At 38.5% G+C, this 22875-nt stretch overlaps 1 protein-coding gene across 2 annotated transcripts in view; it reads right to left on the bottom strand.

The window, feature by feature from the left end:
- WAC (WW domain containing adaptor with coiled-coil) overlaps positions 1-22875 on the bottom strand; it is a 55392-nt gene that overhangs the window by 16342 nt on the left and 16175 nt on the right. For both annotated transcript variants that reach the window (XM_066551922.1, XM_066551913.1), the window contains exons 4-8: positions 19126-19232; positions 18266-18381; positions 17592-17704; positions 15861-16169; positions 877-1122 (exon numbers count right to left, since the gene is read on the bottom strand). In XM_066551922.1, the coding sequence (XP_066408019.1) occupies positions 877-1122; positions 15861-16169; positions 17592-17704; positions 18266-18381; positions 19126-19232 (891 nt within the window). The remainder of the gene's footprint in view (positions 1-876; positions 1123-15860; positions 16170-17591; positions 17705-18265; positions 18382-19125; positions 19233-22875) is intronic.

Here is a 22875-nt window from a genome sequence, read left to right on the forward strand (position 1 = left end):
ACTTATTAGTACTGAATGAAGACAGAATATTTGCTGATTAAAAGGAACCAACTGACCACTTTTTCTGATGAATAATTGCAAGGTATAGAATACTTTGTAAGCATTTTCCCTTACTTGATTTGCACTTTCAGGAAGTTAAAGACAATTAACTCTCAGCACTCCATGCAAATATTTTACTTCCTATTTAAATCAGTGATTCTTGCACAAGAAGCAAACAAAACTCCTACACCACTTTATCAGTAACCTGTCACATGCAGACACATTAGAAAAAACTGCATTCAAAATGCATCAACTCTACCCACTCTTGCAGCAAAAGGCACTACAGGTAAGTGATAAACTGACTTCTAACAACCTAAGCCAATGTAACAAAAACATAAGGGACACACTGATTAAATGTACAAAATTTCACTGGCTAGCAAAGTTACTGATACGCTACCTTTATTCAGAGAGGCTTTCTTTGTTATGCTAAAGAAAAAAGTTGTTAGGCAACAAGATTTAAGAACCCCTAGAAGTTTCACTATATGCAACACACATTAATAGAACAGCAGCACAAACTACAGAAAACAAAGAACAGTGCACGAAACAAAAGAACAAAGAGCTCTAACGAAATTTTGCGCAACAGACAAATGCTGATATAGTGATTAAGTCACCAGTTTCAATTACACTGCTCATGTACATCAACATTTATTAATTTGAAATCCTTAAATGCTGAGAAGGTTTAACAGAAAAAAAAAGCCACAAAAAACTCCACTTTACCTAGGGATTCATTTATTCACTTTTCAATCAAAATAAGGCTTTCATTTACTACAGTCTGGTATGCAATAATACACTAATGTATGTAAATGAGAGATTACATGAACTTTAAAGAATCCTTACCTTCATTGATTTTGGATATATCTACGCTAGAATTATTAAGCTGCAAGGTGGCTTGCAGAGCAGGCAGCAGCTGTCGAAGGAGATTTGGGTCCTGAAGTAATGGAGGAATTGGTGATTGTGGGATAGGTGAAACAGGAACTGTAGGAGCAGATGAAGCAGGCGCAGAAGTTGGATTCAGTCCAGAAGCAGAAGATGTAGAAGGAGTTGTGCAAGAATGGGATACAGACTTGTCCACAGATGCAGACTCTGAACAGAAGACAGACAGTATTTTTCATTTTCCCCAATACAACCTGACAACTCACTAGTACAATACTCAAATTCAGAAGATCAAATGCCTAACTACCATTTTAAGAAAAAAACTCACAACATTAACAGAACAAAAATTGAAGACAGCTGATTTCTAATGCAGTTTATGCTACTGAACCTAATATTTATTATGCGCACACAAATGCAACTTTTCCACTTCAAGATACTGGATGAAAAGCAGCCAGTATTAAAAATAGGACATTTTTTTCCTCAACCTTTACGGCAAATGTGGGCCAAAAATTCCTTACTGATCACCTCCACTCATATTCTACACTTTTTCTTATGATCTCAACCTTTCTTTGGAAAATATACTATGAACATAAACCTCATAACCCACGGATTTTGCATATAGGCTACTGTGTCAAATTTGACAGGAGGGTATAAAGCCATACTTCATTTATGAAGAGACCAGTGCAAGAACCCACAAATATAAGTGTATTGTACAAAATCCAGCTACATTGCTGAGGATTTAGAAAGGATAATGAGCTGTACTAGAAATGTAAAGCAGTGCTGTTAACATCCCCACAGCAGAGTGGAAAAATATCTAAAATGTGTCTGCCTATAATTAATTTTTAACTTGCCAGCTTCTTCTGAAGCATTGAGACCGATATCCTTTATTTTATTAATATGATTTTAGGAAATATTACCACTTTTTCTCCAGAGAAACACACAGTACTTAAATACAATTATACTATATGGCAATTTGTTCTGATTAATATGAGTTAATTAATTTTAAATATGACTTCCACTCAACAGAAAGTTGCTCCTCCATTCCAATACAGTGATAAATCTCTGCAATGGAAGTATTTCAACTTACTATATGTGTACCTTCAGTCACTTCAAATATCCTTCCTTTAAGAAACTTGGATCACCATATTTCAATCTGAGCTCCTCCTTCTCTCATCCTCATTAAACCCTCAGAGACCCTGCCCACAAATTCAGTCAAGACTAATGCATCTATAGCACCAAAGAAGTTGGATGCAGAGCATAAAGCCATGGATCCAAGATCTTATGCAGGATGTCTGCCCACAGTAATGAAGATCCAGATTTTAAACCCACCTCAAACCGAGCAGAGAAGGCCAACCTGCATGTTCTACATTTCAGGCAAAAGTCTAGAAGTTTTTCCCCAAAGTAGGGAAAAACTGGCTAGGAAGTTCTTTTACTTTAACGGTGTGCTTGGTTTTTTTTATTTGAAGAAATGGTAAAAGTAAGATGATGCTGACTTTATTAGTAAAGAGGTGATATGGTCTGGTTTGTTTTACTACTGAAGAATAAAATGTCATAGAATTTCTAACAGCTTTTGTATTCCAATAACCTTAACTGCAACTTCCAAGACTAATTTGGAGAAGAACCCTAAAAAAAAAACCAAACAAAGAATTACAGAAGTAACAATGTGTAAATCTTTTCACTAAGATTTCTCATCTCACTGGGAAGAGGATTTCTGTTTCTATGCTGTTATTCTATTAATAGCTTATAAAGGTCACAAATACTCCAGAAAACTTTTTCCAGACAAGTAGCTGAGAAATCTGAACCAGAAAAAAAAACCTGCTGAAGAATTTGAAAGCCTGCAAGGATGCAACAGCCAGGACACAGAGACATATTTTGGAGTTTCAGGCGAACTTCTGAAAAAGATGTGCCTCTATCTAGTTACAATCTCCTCAGGGTTGGTAGCAATGAATCTGTGAAGGGACATGGTCATTTGGCCAGGAGCTTTGGTAAGAACAACTTAAAAAGGGACAAAGGGGTTACAAAGATTGAAGATGGGAAAAAAAGAATAACCTGTTACAAAGCTTCTGTAGTGTTTTCAGTAACATGTGAACTAGAACAGCTGATTAGGTATTAGTTACCATGAAACACTAAGTCATTAGTAAAAGTTTTTGTTATAAAATATTGCACCCTGTGTTATACCGTTTAAAGTAAACATTAGATAACTTCAGGTCAAGACATATCCAACAAACAAGAATCTAATCATACTAAACAAAAACATGTGAAGTTGAAATTGAACTTGGATCTGTCACAGTCCAAATAAGATCAAGATACACTGGCAGACAAAAGCAAGGGAAATAAGCACAATGGAGCACGTTAGTACTTACATGTACAAGCCTGCTACCTACAGTTTTGAAAACCTTACCAGAAAAACAACCATTAAAAACCCAAAAACACCTTTATTTCAAAATGAAAAAATACTGCAACTGCCAGCACTAATTTTAAAACATATTTAATGCATTTAGGCCTCTCTTCACAGTTAAATATTAAGTTATTTTAAGTAAAGAATCAACTCACTACTGTATTATTTATTCATGTAAGCAAATACCTAATCCTCAAACCACACCACCATACCAAACAGCTGGAAGTGCTTTTCACCCATGCTGCAGTTTGAACAGAAAACACACTGAATCAAAGGCAAACTCAAGCTAACAATGCAGTTAAAATAAACCTTATACCCATCCAGTCCTGGGTATTCACTTATTACTTGAATAACAGAACTCAAAACATGTCACTCAAACCACCAAATTCCATGAGGTCTGTAAAACTACTTTAGTTTGAGTTTTTAAGCTCTAAAAATGCACACTGAATTGCATCAACACAATACAGTCAAGTTATTTCTTTCAAACAATATGGAGACATTATTTCACAAAGCTGTATTACTGCAGGTATTTTAAGTATAAGTTAAAATGTATCTGTGAAAGGTATTTTTGTACATTCACCCTATCAAAACTAGAGAAAGGATACAAAGCAAGGATAACACCTACTGCTAACATTCCAATATTCTGAGATGTTTAGCAACTCAAAATCAAACCACTAAATGTTATGAAAGAATACATCTCTATGATTATGACTACCTACATCTACATCACATTAGAACTGCTACTTAACACAGAGGATGCAGAACAATATGACTGGTCAGAGCATCACTGCATTTCACTAATCTATTATTAATGAAATTTAAGCTTTAAACCTGTGTCTGCCAAAAAAACACCCCAAAACAAACCTGTAAAAATATTGGTAGAAATTAAAGTATTTCTTGTTGGTATGAAGTAGCTGTGTTGGTTCTGGCCAGGACAAGGTTAATTTTTGGAGTAGCCAGAGGGGTTTGGTTATTCTATACCACCTCACTTCACTACCAGGGGCAGGGGTAAGGGAGTTTTTCCAGTCAGTGTAGCGTGAATTGTCTCTCTTGTACACCCTTTTATTAATATTGTTGCTGTTAGTGTTCATTTCTTATTGCTGATTCCAGTAAATTTTTCCTATCTCAACCTGCAATCTTTTTGTTTTGTGCCTCCAATTCTCCTCTCTAGCCTGTCACAGGGGAGAGGGAGGAAGCAGTGAATGAACAGTGCATGGGGAACACCACTCATAAACCTCAATAGCTTTATTTGGCACCCAAAAGGTTGAGATAATCGATCTGACCAGAGGGGTTTGAAACAAATTTGATTTATGCATTTGTTGCATTTGGGCAGGGAGTCAACAGCCACAATGTTGCTTGGTCTGTTCACATGGTTGTGGCACACAACCCTGTATATATTCCTGTATACACCCTGTGTGCCCACCACAGTATCTTTTCATAGCAGGGAGAGAGAGGGATCAGGATTGCTGTGTTGTTGTATTGTGGGAGACCAGTTTATGGCATGTGGGGGGGCGGCAATGAGAGTTATTTGGGATGTGTGCTCAGTAATGCTCTTTTATCCTTTCTTTGGGGCCTACCTCTGGGAGTTCATGAAATTGTACCTAGTCTGTGGGGGAACAGGGGCAGGTAATTTTCCTCAGCTTTTTATGCCCTTTGTCACTTTCAGGCCTATTAAACCAGCTTTTGAGAATTTTGGATTTCCCTTGGTTGTTAAAAAAGCATGGTCTTGCTGCTATGTCTCTTGAGTAGAGTCTGTACCACGTTTAGAGTCAGTGTGGCCCACAGCATGTTTAGAATCCAGAGAGAGATTTCTAAGGAGGTCTGCTCTGCAGGTGGATCATCATGAGTGGCATGGAATGTGAGAGAAAATGGGCCAGTTTTGGGGGAAATTCTCTGCTTCAACGGTTTGAAGCTCACCCCTGAACAACTACAGAATCCTGATAAAGCAACAGTATATTTTCAAGGAGGATGGATGGTGTGACATCTCCAGAGGGGAGGAAATCATTGCAGTGTGTTGGGCACTGGCCATTCTTTACCAGACATAGTTCAATACTAGACAGTCCCTCAGACAACAGGAGGAAAACAAACAGGCACTGAGACCACTCAAACAGCAGCTGAACCACAGGATGGATCTGTGCCACTTAGAAGTTGCCCTATACATAAGAAGAAATCCAAGATCAAATCAGTTCAGTTAGTGAGGGATGAAGACAAAGTAGAACCCTCACAACAGCAGGAAGAGGAAGGGCCAAAGATAATTACCCAATCCCTGTCCCTGAGTGAGTTGTGAGATATGCAGGAAGATTTCAGCTGCCAGTCAAATGAACTCCTGGTAATCTAGCTGCTCCAATGCTGGGGTATCATGGCCCATGATATGAAATTAGATGGTAGTGGAGCCAAGCAACTGGGATCTCTGTCATGGGATATGGGCATTAAATAGGGAATTGGGAAGAAGACATACCCTCAGCCTTTGGAGGTGACTCCTGTCATGCAGGAGGGAAGGTATCAGGTATCATCTCAAGTACAATCTAGTAGTGCACCCCAGCAGGCAGAATGCCATGGAAAAAAGGTATCCAGTACATGAATCAGATGTGATGGAGTAATGTACAGAGATTCAAATAACAAGGAGTCTCCTGTATATTCAGATCAGGTCCAGTGCACACAATCCCTGCGGCAGAAGTTTGTACAGAGCATGCCACTGTCATACACCAACTAACTGGCATTCATGTCCAGAGAAGGAGAAACAAACAGTACTTCATGTGACTACCCAATGCCAGCAATATAAAGATCATCTTGACACACACCTCGGCTGTGGAGACTGTCCAAGACTTTGGACAAACTTGGAAAAGTCAGCAAGGAAATGTCCTGTGCCCTGCCAGTACAGACCAAAGTCTCTGCTATTGGGAGCAAGCAGCCCCCTGCTTGAGAGAGAAGACACAGACAAGGCAACCTGTGCTTTTATTGTGAGCAAAACAGAGGACATGAGGAAGTGGGATGGAAAATCCACCTCTGCCCTAGCAATATGGGTATGTGAGCTGAATGTTTGGAAGAACAACCACAACAGGAAACTCTTCATGGACAAATGCCACTCCAGTTTTCAGTGGGCAAGTCCTCAGACAGAAGAGGTGATGTTACTTCTGATCCTCTAGAAGGAACCTCCAGTTCATATTTATACGGAGTGAGCAATGAGAACTATGACCAGGTCCTGCCCCCAGCCAGATGGGGGAAAGGGATAATCAGATCTATTGGCCCAATGGATCCTATAATTGGATCCAATAGCCTGGCACATCAGACCCCAAGAGTACAAGGCTTTAGTTGACACCAGCACACAATGTACCCTGATGCCATCGAGATACGTAGAGACAGAATCCATCTGGACTTCTGGGGTGACAGGGGCATCCCAACAGCTGACTGTACTGGAAGCTAAGTGAATCTGACTGGGAATGAATGGCAAAACTATCCCACTGTGCTGTGGGTTTTTGGAGAGTGCATATTCCAGATTACAGACAGGTAAGTCAGCCCTCTCTACCATGTGACATGAAGAACGATTTCAAGTTGGGCCCTGAACAACAAACTTTTAAACAAAACAGGATCATGCAGTCGCCCTGGGCCAGTCAAGACAGAAGATGTGAAAAATGCTCTACACTGCAGTCAGTGAGAATGGTCCTTCCTGGAGTGTCTGGTAAAAGCATCTGGGGAAACACAAGGACAACCCCTGGAGTTCTGGAGCTGGGATACAAAAGATTTGAGGCCTGCTACGTCCCAGCTGAAAAGAAGATACTGGAAACTTATGAAGTGGTTCAAGCTGCTTCAGAAGTGATTGGCACCGAAGTACAGCCACTCCTGGCATCCTGACTGCCACTGCTGGGCTGGAGATGCAAGGGAGAAATCCCTTCCGCACCTGATGCCATGTGGAGAAATTGGGTCATGCTGGTTACACAGCAAACTCAATCAGGAAACCCCAATCACTCTTGGATCTTGGAAGTCTTCACTAACTGGCCCAAAGGTGAAAATTTTGAACTATCATCATCATCAGAGGAGGAGAAGGTGACATGTGCTGAAGAGACTATATCACATAATCAGCTACTACCAAATGAAAAGTGATAGTCTCTTCACCGATGGCTCCTGCTGTATCGTAGGGACACACCTGAAAATGGAAAGCTGCTGGACTCCTATGAGGCAAGCCACAGAAGCTACTGAGGGACAAGGTGGATCAAGTCAGGTTGTACAGCTGAAAGCCATCCTGCTGGTTTTAGGTATCGCTGAATGAGACAAAATGGCCAACACTCTACCTCTACAATGAGTTACAGACAGTTGCAAATGCTCTGTGAGGGTGGCTGGACTGATGGAAAAAGACCAATTGGCACTGGAGAGGGAAAACCACCTGGGCTGCTGTACAGTGGCAAGACATAATTGCTCGGGTAGGGAAGTTCACTGTGGAAGTCTGTCATGCCGATGCTCTCTGTACCTGAGAGCTGGGCTACTGAAGAACACCACAACAGGAGAGGGGTGGACCAAGGTGCCAAGCTTAAAGTGTCTCAGATGCATCTGGACTGGCAACGTAAGGGTGAATTATTTATTTCTGCCTCAGTGGGCTCATGGCACCTCACATCAACAGGAAAGAGATGCAACAAACTGACAGGCTCACGACTGAGGGCTGGAGTTAACCATGGACAGTATCTCACAGGTTATCCACAACTGCAAACCACGCACCGCAATCCAGCAGACCAAGCAGGTAAAGCCCCTGTGGTTCAATGGACTATGGTGAAAAGTACAGGGAAGCCTGGCAGATTGACTGTATCACACTTCCACAAATCCACCACAGCAAGCTCTACATGCTTACAATGACAGGAACAATCGCTGGATGGCTGGAGACATACCCTGTGCCTTAGGCCACTGCCTGGAACACCACCTCAGGCCTTGAAAAGCAAGTCCTGTAGCAGCATGGTACCCTGAAAGAACTGAATCAGCCAATGGGACTCCTTTCAAAAACTGAGAGCCTCAGAGATACCTGGGCCACAGTATTGAGTGGATATATAATATCACACACCAGCCTCTGGGAAAACTGATCTGTACAACAGACTGTTAAAAACCACATTGAAAGCAGTAATTGGTAGGGCCTTCAAACACTGGGAGATAAATCTAGCCAAGGCCACCTAGTTAGTTAACACCAGAAGCTCCACTAAGCGAGAAAACCCTTTTTTGTCCAAACAAAACTTTCACGTACCACAGAAAGGGATTAAGTCCCTGTGGTGCACATGAAGAACGTGTTAGGAAAGACAGTTTGGATTACTCCTTCCTCAAGCAAAGGCAAAACCCATACACAGGGTAGGCAAACCCATCCATGTTTTTGCTCAAGAACCTGGGTGCACTTGGTGGGTAATGCAGAGGGATAAGGAAACACTACGTGTACCTCAAGGGGATTTGATTGTATTGTGAGAACAGTCTGTAATGTTGAATTTTAAAACTCTGGCTGCTGAATGACACTGTCACTGCAGGCTATAACTATTGTGGACAGTGGGTATGGACTGCTTCAGATATACCAATCAGGAGATTCTGATACATCTTGCAATTAGCCAGGAGCACACCAGGTGGAAGGTGTAGGATCTGGGCATGATGTAGGTGGTATAGAATAAGGGGTGGATAACGTCCTGGATCTGGCCAGCACAGGGTTAATTTCTGCAGCAGCCAGGAAGGGCAGTTATTTTGTACCATCTCACTTCACTGCCAGGGCTGGGGAAGGGAGCCTTTCTCCAGTGGGAGAAGGTGGCAGCAGCTCCCATATTGCAGCTCCCCCGTGTTAAGCTTTAGTTCACAGGTGAATTTCTCACCTCTCTTGTACACCTTCTAATAATATTGTTGCTTTTAATATTGTTGCTTTTACTGTTCATTTCTTATTTCATTGCCATTTCCAGTAAATTGTTCTCATCTCAACCTGTGATCTTTACCTCTTCTTCACAAAGAGAAACCCCTCTGTGATGGAAACTCGCATGTTAAAAATACAGACTACAAATTAGTTGTATATAATCACAACTTTCTTTAGCTTAATTTAAACTCATCTATCTTACTTCACAGCTCAGACAGGATCCTAAATCCTAGAATGCTGCCAACAAAACAAAGCCTCTAAATACTTCCACATCCATTTTTGAGTAATGTAACTATGAAGTTTAAAACCTGGTTTAATTTATGATGCTGTACAGGGCCTGCAAGTTTTGCCTTTTGAAGTTAATTTAACTAGCCAGAACTCCTCAAGATGAAATATTTGTCTGACAAAAACCCTCAGATATCACTCACTGGGGTGTATAGATTTCCCCTGCTTTTACTATAAATAGAAGCAGAAACTCCTCACTCCCTTTCTTTTCCTCCTTAATTCCCTTTTTCTGAGAGACTATTTCATTGTTTATTTTGCCAAAGAATTAAGTTTACTTTCCAACATCTAAAACACTGTTTTTTAGTTTATTAGAGTTTTTAAAAATGGCTGTTAATAATACAATCCTGTGGTTCTTAAGCGCACTTGAAGCCCTCAAACATCACCAAACACAGTCAAGATGAACACAGCATGCTGAGAATAGTTAAACATCTCCACAAATTTAAATCCTGTAGTTTTACAATTCTGATACACCGGTCCCCTACACCTGTGTCAACATCAATTCATGGTCCTTGACAAGCAATCTACACTATTATTGCAAAATAAGGATTTGGATTACGTGGCAGTCATTCATAAACCTAACATGAATCATTAAGCATCAAACTAATTTTGAAATGACAACTGGACTTCTACCAACACAAAATGCAAAATTAATCCACGTCTTATAAAGAAATTTTTATAACAATTTGAGACTTTTGCAGGCTTTACAGCACAGATTATGGCTTAATAAGTGGAACAGGGCAAGGCTGCAGCCTCTTCATTGTCAACATCAATTTCAAAACAAATGCTGTGCAAATGACTCTAACCTCACCTAAAACTTCAGCTTTTATCATGCAAGTCCCAAGGAAAGCTTTTTAAATTAAAAAAAACAAAAACTAAAACTACAATACAGCATACTGCGATCTCTTCAAGTTGTAAGAACTTCATTAAATAAAATTTGTTTTATCTCTTCCTCTGAATAACTAAAGAAAAAAAAAGAAAATTAGATCATTTTTAAAATAAGTTTTTGTGATTTTAAAAACATGACTTTGCACCAATTTCTCCATTATAAGCTATGCACAATAAAGTCTCAATATGTGGAGCTTTTAAAAAAACTTTAAAAATCCATTCCCTTTGTGGCAATAACAGTTTGCTTTCTGACAATTATGCAAGTAAGTTTATTAGACGCAGCCTACAAACAGACCTGTATTATAGAACTAAACAACTTTCTGGACCATCGACTTCATTCACGTGGGAAAAAAAAATTGACCAAAATAAACCCACAGAGGAAAATAAAGTAAGCGGATGGCAAAAAGAAACACCATTAGATTTGGACATTAACTTAATGGGAAGAACTATTAATTTGGTAACATTAAAATGGAGCAGCAAAAAAACTTTTTATAATAAAAATTATTTTTGAAAACCACAATGATTAGGGAAGAGCTTTCTATTCTTAACCCTCTCTGCTAGGAGTGTGACCCACAATCACATCTTTTGGACAAAAAAGAAAGAAATCCAAGTTATCAGTCAGAATTTCACATCACAAGAACCTGTATGACACAAGACGCAGTTTAAGTTTTGTGAAGAGGTTTGCCAAAGTTTTTGCTGAAGTAGAAACACCAGGTCAAGTCATAATGGGAACATTCTGGTGTGATTCTTCCAAGCAGTGGGAATTTTTTAACAACCTATAATGGGTTATTAAATAATGGCCAAATAAATGGTTATTAAATGGTTATTAAATAATGGCCAAACAATCCTTTCAGAAAAAAAACAGGAAACAGATCATTTTCAGCAGTTGTGCCAAAATGATCCTCAGTTTTTTTTCTAAGCACCCTTATCTTCTCAGTTTGAGTCAGTACATAAACACACTACAGTATCTTGCCATCACCAATCTCTGCCCATTATAACAAGAATTTTTGCACCTAAGCAAACAGCTGATCTGCCAGGACTGACATGATGAAATGCAACCCTGAGCCTACAAGACTTGAATGCAAGGGGGTGGAAATCGAAGCCTTCTGACTGTTCAGCTACTCTGCTTCAATGCAGAGGTTTGACACTGCCAGTCCCACACCTGTGCTGTGCTGCTGCCACCCTGCTGTCTGCTGGAGGCCTGTGAGCACCTGGAAGTTGCTTACTCTCCCTCCTGACCAGGGTGCGCCGAGCTCATCAGGCACACGAGCGTGACAGAGAAGTGGATGGGGAAAAAAGAACAAAACTGGGAAATGCCTTTTTTGTGAATAAAGGACTTCACAGCCCTCTTTCTGACAGCTAACATACTTGCACTCCCTGTATGACTACCTTTAAATTAATGCTATATATTAGCTTGTTCTTACTCTGATTTATAGCAACAAAGACTTACTCTTAATGACATGAGATTACCAACTACTGTTGCCTAGATGATTCCTAAATTATTAAAATGACTCTGAGTGTTCCTATAGCTTTTACTGCTGATGTATTTTTTATCCCATTTAAAACAAAACAAATGCATCCCAAGTCCTTTGGAGTCAACACTATAATATTACCTCACTCTCTTGTGAGCTTGAGCTGTTATCTTTGCACTGCTAGCAACTATTAGGCACTAGTGCTCTCACAGTGTGCTCTCAGTAGGAGAAAAACTACATTACAAAATTCTACAAATTTGTATAGTGTCGCCCTATAGAACTCATCTCTGCTTCACTGATTAAAAAACTACTACCCAGAACAGCTAACAGAATTGCTTCATTTTCTGCTCATGATTAAGTCATAACACATTTTCTGTGCTGAAGCACCTGGAGTGTACAGGTCATCAACTAAGCTCTCTGAGCACTGACAGTCACATTTATCTGTTTTACAGTTCAGTTCTGATCTACTAAGGACTGTAAGCCACAGCCAAAATACATAAATATTTAAAAGCAATGCATTCTGTAAACACATTTGGCCAAATGAAACTATAGTAACAATAGCAACTAGAGTCTCAAAAGAACTCAAATTACCTAAAATACAAAAAAAAAAAAAAAAAAAATCCCTATTTCTCACATTTGGATTACTCCAGTCTTAAAACTGATTTTTTTTTGTATTTCACCTCTGCTGTCCAGACAAATGTAACAGCAATGTTCAGCAAACAAGCATTAAGTATTGGAAGAAACTCATTTTCTCACATGTAACTTTTTCTAACCGACATATGAATTGAGTAATGTACTTGGAACTGCAAAACTCAGCCAAAGAAGATGCAACAATACCAGCAATGTTAATAACTGACCACTAAAGCTAGCAAGTGTTACAAGAAAACCACAAGAGTGAGAAAAGGAAAAGAAGCACTGGAGTCACAGCCCATCCAGCATTGCACTGGCCAGCTTGCCGTGCCCTCATAAAAGTTTTAGAGTATTGCTGCACTAGAAACAGAAGTGCTGCCTTGATGGGACTTGGAGGAAAGGTGTGAGAAGCAGTATCCTACAGACAGACACACTGTTAAGATACGGACAATACAACATTTCATTCTGAATTAGAAATAGGAAAATGCGATGTGCCCTACAGATAAAGCAGCCAAAAAGTAGGAAAAGCAACCCCACACTTTACCTGCATAAAGCACTCACAGTGAGCACAAACAGAAGCAGCAGATTCTGACTGGAACATTCAAACCAAAGGGTAGAGGTCAAATAGTTCCCCAGGAACTCTCCACTACTGCCAGCCATTGAGGGCAGAGGACTACTGCTAACAGCTGAGCTATAGTTCAGCCAGGGATTTTATTCAATCTCCTTGTGGGACTACAACATACCCCTGCAGCAAAAGAGATTGAGCTGAAAAAAGCATTGTCGTTGGGTTTTGTGTTTTTCTGTTGTTCTTCTGTTCAAAACTATTACTGCTTAAAAAAATAAACACTGAAATCAGAACTATTAAAATAGTGGTACATATACGCTGGGATAAGGCAGCCAGCAACACATTCACAAGAAGCAAGAATTCATTTAAGGAAGGACTACTGCACATATTATTCAGTCATTGGACCAACCTATTTTTTTAGGCAAAAAACAGTTTTACCTCTTTTTAGAAAGAGAGAGGGATGGCATAGTCAGTGAACAGAAAAAGAAGATCAAAGGCTATTTGCTTTACTACTGTAAACATAAACCTCTCAAACTATTTTTCAGTTCTGCAAAGACTTTTAGAAGATTGTTTGAACCGAGTGTCTCAGGACAATTACTGTATTTTCAATTTGTAAAACAGCTACAAAAAATATTTAATAAACTGCATACTTCTAGTACTACAGGTTCAGAGTCACCTGAGAGAATGAGTAACAGTAAATCATCCAAAGCACTGCTGCTTCCCTTCTAAAAAATTTAGATATGTAAAATGCTACGGAAAATTTACTGGTTTAATTTCTTAAAAAGACAGTCCAACATTCATTCACCAGAAAAAGGAAAGTGAACTGAATGTACTGTTTGATGAGCTTTTATCATGACAGCACCCACACCGAAGTCTTCTGTTTCTGTACAAGAAGTAAAGCAACGTGTAAAACTCACATTTTCTACAGTAAGAATTTCAAGCCCAACATTTACCTATTCTAATTCTTCAATTATTTACTAATTTTCTGTAATTGACCCTTTTCTGAAGCTCAGTACAGTATTTGCTCACAATCAAGGACCATGAAACAGATCAATGAGGCATGATTATTACAGAGAATCTATTCATTTAACCCATATAAAATTTAAAAAATACCTAAGAATACAGAAATTCAGTAAATTATTTAATATGGAACTATCCATGGATTCTAATATCTAGATTTACAAGACTGCCCTGTGTGATTGTTTTCAATATTATTCCCAGTTGTATGTCCTCTAATTAATGTTGTATGTAAGAAATACTTGAACTCTCTGCCAACATCTGCAGCAGTTGTCAGGATGGGAAGTTCCTTCAATTTCTGTAAGAGTCATCTCTTCAATTAATGAAGATGTGCAGTTAAGCAGCAAAAGAATACCCAGTATGAAATCTGATCACACACCAAATGGGCATCAAGAACATGCCAGAATTGAGTAATAATAAGAGGGGGTTTAAGTGTATTTTAAATATAGAAATGGAAATGGAGTAGATATACTAAAGGAAAGAACACCTGACACGGATGTTCTGCACTGTAATGTGTACAAGTGCATCAAACTGCAGTCAGAAAATCGAGGCTGAACTGAAGCAGGTAACTACTGCACTCAGTACAAGAACCATGCTTGAACTAGTACACCTTACTTTGTCCTTTACTGTGTTGAATAGGAAAAGGCTTGCTGAAAATAACCTGTTCCTCTGTAGTTTACAATCAGTATTAATAACCCAGGTTATGTAAAAATTGCACAAAGTGTCAAGAAAAAATGTAAAAATATTTCTTTACATGCACAATTACCTTACAGTATTTGTCAGTTTCGAATATTTTGTGTGGCCAGCTGTTCTTAAGTCTGTATAGAAGTTGGAACTCTTTAATAAACAAAAATGGAAGAGTCGAAAACAAACACAGAGCACAAGACTAGTGTCAGACCAGAGTCTGTTTTGGTCTTCTTTTTAAACTATTTAACTAGGCCAACTTGCAAGTATGGACAGGGCAACAAGCCATCTTTCAAATAAAGAATTCAATTACATATTAAGTACACAATATTTTATATTAAAACACAACATGATTGCCAAAAATTATTTTCTCCCTCCTAAAGCCTTCAAAATAGAATTTTCTTACACAGTACCACTCTGAAAACTACACCAAAGTAACCCACTATCAGTAATGACACACATCTCATTCTCACAATCTTCTTGAGCTCTTCATCTCTAATAATGAAGTAAATCTAACAAAAAGACAGAGGTCTGAGAGGTCATAAACAGCGCACAGTGAAGTCCTGATCTTTGCTCGACTGTAACTGGATCTACCAGGTATTATCAGGTAAAAGAAACACATACTATCAGATTTAGAATTGAAGATCCAATATTTCTCAAGATGCAGATCAAAAGAGATTAGCTCTTAGGAAAATGTAGAAAACTCTCGCTTTCTGTAAGAACTGTGCTTGTGTTGATTGAAAGGTTTGACACTGGCATTCCAAACAATAACAGCAATTCATAAAACATAATGGTCCAAAATGACTTTCAAATTGTGTAACTACATGACAACTCAAATAAATGGCAAAGATCCAAAACAACAAGAGAGAAAACAAGAATTAAAATATGCTCTACAAAAATACATTTGAAATGTTAATTTGCAGAATAAGGCCATAAATAGTAAATATCATAGTGTCAATTTGAAGTTCTACAAGGCACAGCAAATTGGGTTTGGGGGTAAGTAAACATATCAAAACAGCAATCAGGTTCTAAAAGCACACACAACCAAAAAGGAAAAAAATCTTTAAATTCTAGTACTAACATACTTTGAACAAGCAATGTAATGCAACGCATTGTCTTGAATACTAGAGGGAATTTCATTACACATACCTTTTCTCTCTGTTTTCTGTGCAGGGATGGAAGATGCGGATGTAGACAGTTTTGATAAAGTAGATGCTCCATTAGCATCAAAGGATTTCTTTGGCTGGTGATCAGATTGTAGAGAAAATGGACTAGGAGGAACAGTGCTTGGGGTAGCAGTTGGATGAACCACTGTTTTGATGGGATGCTGTACTGGAGTAGAACTACTGTGAGTCTCTGCTCTTGGCAGTCTGTAGTCTCTGTCATTGTGCCTGCTCGTTTGAGATAAAATATTCTGTGGGAGCATACTGCTGGTGTCACTGGAATGCTTGTCTTCCACTTTTTTTCAGGATTCCCCAAGTAACATTGCAATAAAACAAAAACAAAGGATTAAATTAGAAACGCGTCTAAGATTGCAGTAACTGATTAATACAGCTGCACACCAACAACTAGAGCTGATTGAACTTCTTATGATTAAAAAAAGCTTCAAGTAGATCAGCATCAAAAAAGGCAAAATTTAATTCTACTCACTGACAAAATGCATTTTCTCTGACCTTTGCTTGATTTAGAGCTCCAGTTAAGCACTGTATTTTGATGAAAGGCTGCTTTATAATGAGTGTTACAGTCAAGTTAACTTTTGAAGTCTCCTAAAAAGATCTAAATCAAGATCTATTATTTCCATCTTGTATTTAGTGTGAAGAGATAATTTATGCCATTTTTCTTTTGTTCATTAAAATCCCTGAACATCAAGTATCATTTAATAGTTTCACATTCCACGCCTTCAAAGAATTCCTCTCCGTGTCACTTGAGTACTACTACAACAAGCTTACTTACAGTTAATTCAAGGCATTTATATATATTAAATGAATGACTCATCTGCACTGGTCACATGATCATAGACTAAAATATGCTACTCAGAGAACATACCAAGTAAACAGAGAGTAATTCTTCTATAGATTCTTACATTTTCACCTGTCACAAAACAAATACTCACTACATTATGCATGACTGCTATCTTTTTGCAGCATCCAGTATATTTTAGCATACACAGTAATTTTCAGTTTACACAGAAAAATACCCCTTTATACATCACCTTGTCAAATCCCAAGAGCGTGGGTGAAGAATAATGCTTTGGCTTCTGCTTTTAAACTACCCTGAGAACTATGCTACAAATTTATCCAAACTACATCAGGATACAGACAGGATCTTACAGTACAACTATTTTCCAGAAGAAAACTGACAAAGATTAAAGCTAGGTATCAGGATAAAAATCTCCAAGTTACATAAATTTACAGTCCAGGGAAGATTTTGCTAAGAGTACTGGTGAGGTGTGCTCTCAATAACACACACATGCCTCTGAAAACCCTGATATCAAAATCCATTTAATTAGGTTATTTTTAGATGTGAAATCTTTATTTTTAAGGTCAGAATATGACATTAGCAGGTCTCAATGATCACAACAGTCCAACTAAATTACAGATGATGCAAGTTAAGTAACTACCCATGAAGATAATTAAACTCGACAGTAAAAGCCACAAAAAGGAGGAGAACCATGAAAAGCATTAAGCAAATGTTGCACTAGTAAAGTTATTAAAAGAAACCACATTTGTGAGAGTTAACTGTGCTACCCACTTGGCTTTTATATATGAAAAGGTGAGAAAAAGAGCTAAGGAAAAGGATATTTTATAGTTTTTGAAGTTTGGAAAAGAAAACAGTAATGCAAGCAAGGCAAGAATATATTGCTGTAAAAAAACCACATACTTCCACTGGCAAACCCACTGGCAGCTGTCGCCTGCATCACCTCTCTTCTGTAATCCCTATCTTTTGGAAAACTGTTAACTGACATTTTGCTTGCTTCTTTTTGTCTCTGCTCTCTGAAGAAAAGAAAACAAAAGTTAGGTAAAAACGTATATTATCTAATAATAAACCAGTTTCTATAAATTACATGAGATGAATTAAACTGTTAAGTGCTTGCTGCTACAGGTGGGGTTAGCAAACCCCAGCCACTGCTTCCTTACATGCGTGCTTGCTGAAGCCCACAATATACCAGCTCAGCTCACGAATCTTGTCCAAAATAAAATCCACCCAAAAAACCCACCCTGAAACAAAACATTTAAAACAACACTCAACCAGAAAACTAAAACAAAAATCCAACGAAAACAAATAAACCCCAGAACAAAACAAAAACCAAACCAACCAACCAAACAAAAAAACTCCCCCACCAACAAATCATCTCCACACCAACCATACTTCCCTCTCAGGCTCTGGATTGTCAAGGGATAAAAGAGGTGCTAGAGGTAAGGGTAAGGGTAGGAACACAGCAGACTTAGAGCACAATCTTTTATAGCAGTAATCTATTAGATAAGCTCAAGTGCTCTGAAATGTGCTTAAGAATATTTGTTCTTTATACAATTAAAACAAATACAAACATATACCTTTCCAGCCACTCTTTTGGTTTTTCCCACTGTGAAACTTCTGTCCGGCAGTTGTAGTAGTATTTTTTGCCTGAAGAGCTGATGTGCTCAGACCAATCATCCGCAGAATCATAAGCCTTTAAAAGAAAACAGTGTTGGACAAAAGTCTACTTGAGAGTTTGGATATACAAATTTAATATCTTTCATTGTTTTTAAAACTACATGGCACCTTCTATGTACCCATATCACTGCTTTCCACCACCTCTAAATGACAGCTTGAACACAGGACCAGTATCCTCCTGCTGCATTCTGCAATGGTTTCCTTTATTCCCATCAAATCCCTTAACAAAATCTAGTAGTACATTTAGTGGTATACAGGAAGGTCAATACTGATAACGTTAGTTTCCTTCACCTTACAACATCCTCAGAATTATTATCTTTCCAAAATTTTTCCACTGATCACAAACGTACCAATTTTAATTTTGGGCAATTTTTTAAAAACACCACTGCAACTACTAAAACTTTGATACTGAAGTGACTAAAATTCACAATATGTAATGCATTTCAAGTAAGTAAAATCACACTGTCTACGCTAGATTTACCACAAAGTTCATGGAAAATATTTCTGTTTCTATGTCATTAAAATAATCTAATATTTTAAAATGAACAACAGGTAACTCAAAGCTCTAATGATTACCAATTAGAATAGTTTTAAAACATATAACAACTGCAGGTTGGGTTTACAGAGTGTTTATAAAATAAAGACTGATGTTGGAAAACTCAAGCACAATGTATATGCTGCCTGTCTTAGACAAAATTATGAAAATATGGTGTGTATGAACAGGGCAACACATTGATAAAAATCAATCACAAATACTCACTGCATCAGAAGTTTTGCTTGGATTATTGCTGGGATTAGAAGAATGGGAATTTGAACTATGAAGAGCACTGTGGTTGTGTGAATTTTCTTGTGGAGAGTAACTGGTCCCTGAAAGAAAAGAGAAAGACTATTCACCATGTATGATTTCAAAGTAATCAACCATCTGCATTCTAAGGAGGTGGAAGGGCAAAGAAAAGGGAAAGGGAAAAGGAAAGTTGTCCAAAATCTGGATCACAGCCAGGTGAACCACAGTTCAGATGCAGAAGTATTTCAAGAGACCACATGCACATTTCTTTTTCACACAGCATAAAACTTACTTTGATTTTATAATTGAGAGTAATCCAGTAAGACCAGTGAATCGACAAACTCTCAAACTTTATTTCATTACTAGCAAACAAACAGCCTTTATAATTTTGATGCTTTTAAGAGTCCTAACATGCCAATTCAGAAATTAACAGACATTTTCTCCTCAACATTAGATCAGAAAATTTAAATAGCTTATCAACAGCCTACATGGTTAGATGCATAAAATCAGGTTTTAAGTTTACTGAAGCAATGCTGTTTTCTTAAAACTGTTGTTTTCTTTTGAGACTACTTGTTATTAGTTCTAGACAACTATTTCTGTTTACGCATACTGAGCAGACTAAATTTTCCTGCACCTCACTCTCTGCAATAAAGGTACTGGCATCTAGAACACCAAAAGCAGCACTTCCCAAATGGCCACCTGCTTCTGGCCTCCCTACCAACTACTCTTCAAGGCAACATGGTTTTCCTCAATGTGAAAACACTTGAACACCTGAAACAAGAAAGGAGATAATTCTCATCATCTTTTAGATCTGTGTTTGTGCCTAAGCTCAAGTCACCTGAAAAGTTCCATCTACAATTAAACAAGAATGCCCATTTCACACTGCAACCTTCTTTTGAATTTCCTGCTCTTAAGGCTTCCCATTTCTCTAAAATTTCTAAGCAAGTAAAAACTTTTCCATTATTCTAGATGGGATTTTTCTAAAGTTCCAAATGTTCACATAAATCGCACCAAACTAAGTAATTTTCTTACACATTTCAGGAAAAAACCAAGATATTGCAAATATAACATTCTCCCAGCTTTTACTTTCCCTTTCCCTACTGAGAAATTTCTCAATACCCAGGGGTACTACATGAAGTAACACTAGCTTCACAAGTTGTATAGCAATCTAGTATTCATAGTAAATAAGAAGTCAAAGTGATCTGAAAATGGCAAAGACTTTATCTTATGGGCAATTACAGTAAAGAACAGTAAAGGACTGATAGGTAGGAGTGAACGGAGTCATAAAAAAATAATTGTTTCAAAGTCTTCTGAGCTACACACACAGAACACGAGTAAATGACACAGTATGGTGCAAAATGAGAGCCATTATAATGCAAATTTTGTCTTCTGAGCCTTCTAACTACACAAGCAGTGACAAAATTGCAATTTCAAACTTCTTTCTCCCCACCTTTAACCCTGCAGGTTAGAAAGACAGTCCACCACAAAAAAGCAAAAAGAGGTAGACCACCACCAAACTGTTTAGTATTCTATAAAGGTTAAAGGTCAATTTGCACAAACATGAGTTACTGCAACCTGAACCAGCACTACCTCAAAACCTTTCCCTACACTATGTTGGCTAAAACTGTATGTTATTCTCTGTAAAGATATAAAGGGAAACAAGTAAGGATAATAAAGTAAGTCTCATACTCAAATACAGTTTTTCAAAAGCTAGACCATAATCCTACACCAAAAGTATCTTGCATGCTCAGAGCCAGGCAGAATGACTTGGCATGGGGGCAAGTTAGGCTTGTCAAAGCAATACTAACAACCATGACACACTTGTGATGCACATGCCTAACAACAACAACAAAACCCCATGTATAGATGCATTTGATTTCCCCCCCCAAGATATAAGTAGTATATCATAATTACGAGGCTGTGCTCCACAGCTACACCAACATTCTCAATTTTTTTAAGACACTGATCATGTAGGGAAATAACTGTTTAGCAATTCTTTTAGTATTTATTTACTGTATCATTCTACTGAGGTAAAAATCATTAAAACTTTTTAATGTATTTTTGTAGGTTGTTCAACACAGACATATTTTAATTAATTTCTGCTAAGAGGTAAAATCATCTCCCTTTTTCAAGGAAAAAAATTAGATGAAAATTTACCAGACGGCTTTGTTTGAACAGTCCTTTCAAAACATTAGAAAGCACCAATGCATTTAATTTACCTGTAAATTAATTAATTAATCCTGTACCACAGCTGCAGTATCACTACACTTTGTTCAGCATGCTCAAGACATACATGGTGATTTTTAGATTCTGTAGTGGCCTAAATACACTGCCAGGTGTATTTACACCTAAATCTAACAGGCATTTCCCAAACATGAGAAAGAGCCAACAACATACCTATTATATCAATAAAATATTGTGAAGCCAATTCTATCCAGCCCATAAACAAACCCCTCAAATTCACTGTGCAGACTTGAACCCCACATGGTGTATCAGCTCAGCAGCATGCCCCCATGTCACGCAGTGCCCAGCCCCAGTACCGAGTCACCAAGGGCTCTGCAGGAGTATCAGCGCAGCTGCAGCAAGTCACACCCACCTCCAGCTGGCCCCGATAGGCAAACGCTGCCAGGCAGCAGTTTCCTCAAGAGGGGCCCCTGGGCCTCTCTGAGCTGCAGTCCTCCCAGACTGTCCACCCACATGCTCCATCCATCAGGAGCCCTGTCCTACCTCAGCGGCATAAGAAATCATGGGTGCTCCAGCAATGCTGACTGCCTCACGTGACTAGGACCAGCGACGCCTTTACAGAGCGGGCCATAAATGCATGCTGATGGTGCAGGGTAATTACAGGTGTGGGTTCACCACCCAGACCTCCATTCTGTTTTACACATAATAACACTTTATGTTTGGATCTGTACCCAAACTTCAGGAATGAGCATACAAAAGGACTGCTGAACTGCTGCTTACTGTTGGAAAGCTTACAAGACCAAAGTGGATGATACTCTGGGGAACAAGAATTTTAGGCACTTCAAACAAGTCAAGGGCTTAAACACTGTATGTACACATGACAACCATATTACCAAATTACCTTTTTATACTGAGGCAGCAAGGTTTTAGTATGTGGTTAAATCCATGCACAGCTGTCACCTAGGAATCTGACAATCCAGACAAGCAAGCAGTGCCAGCTCAAGTTGTCTGGGAAAGTTGTTGAGGATGTTTAAAAGGCCAGAAAGCAACCCACAAGCAGAGGTCTACTTCTAAAAACAGGGGGGTTCCCCTCACTTGAATGATAATTTGCAAAGCCTAACCCCAAGCAATTCCAAGGTGGCTGTGACTTGCCACCAGCTCTGTATCTCCCAGCTGCATGCCTGGCAAAGGAGATCCTGAGAACAGGATCACCAAGACTAGTCCAGACCCCAGAAACAGGCCTGATAAGGGAGAGAGCATACTACTGTCCCTTGAGACAGCTCCTCATGGCAACTTCTCACCTTCTCCTCTTACAGTTAGACCTTCCTTACTAGCTACACTTTCCTCAGGAAAGAGGAACAAAGACTTGGTTTTGCACTCCTTATTAGCATATTTTCAGATTTAGCAATTGCTGATATATATCTTTGATGCACCATAAGGAAATTTATATTATGTTATAAATACTCCAATTCGGTTTCAGAACTCCCCATGGAAATGTTTACTGCACAATTACAGTGAGTTTCCTCAGTTTAATCATTATTT

The sequence above is a fragment of the Molothrus aeneus genome, chromosome 1 (genome assembly GCF_037042795.1).
Source record: "Molothrus aeneus isolate 106 chromosome 1, BPBGC_Maene_1.0, whole genome shotgun sequence".
In the NCBI taxonomy this organism is placed as follows: Eukaryota; Metazoa; Chordata; class Aves; order Passeriformes; family Icteridae; genus Molothrus; species Molothrus aeneus.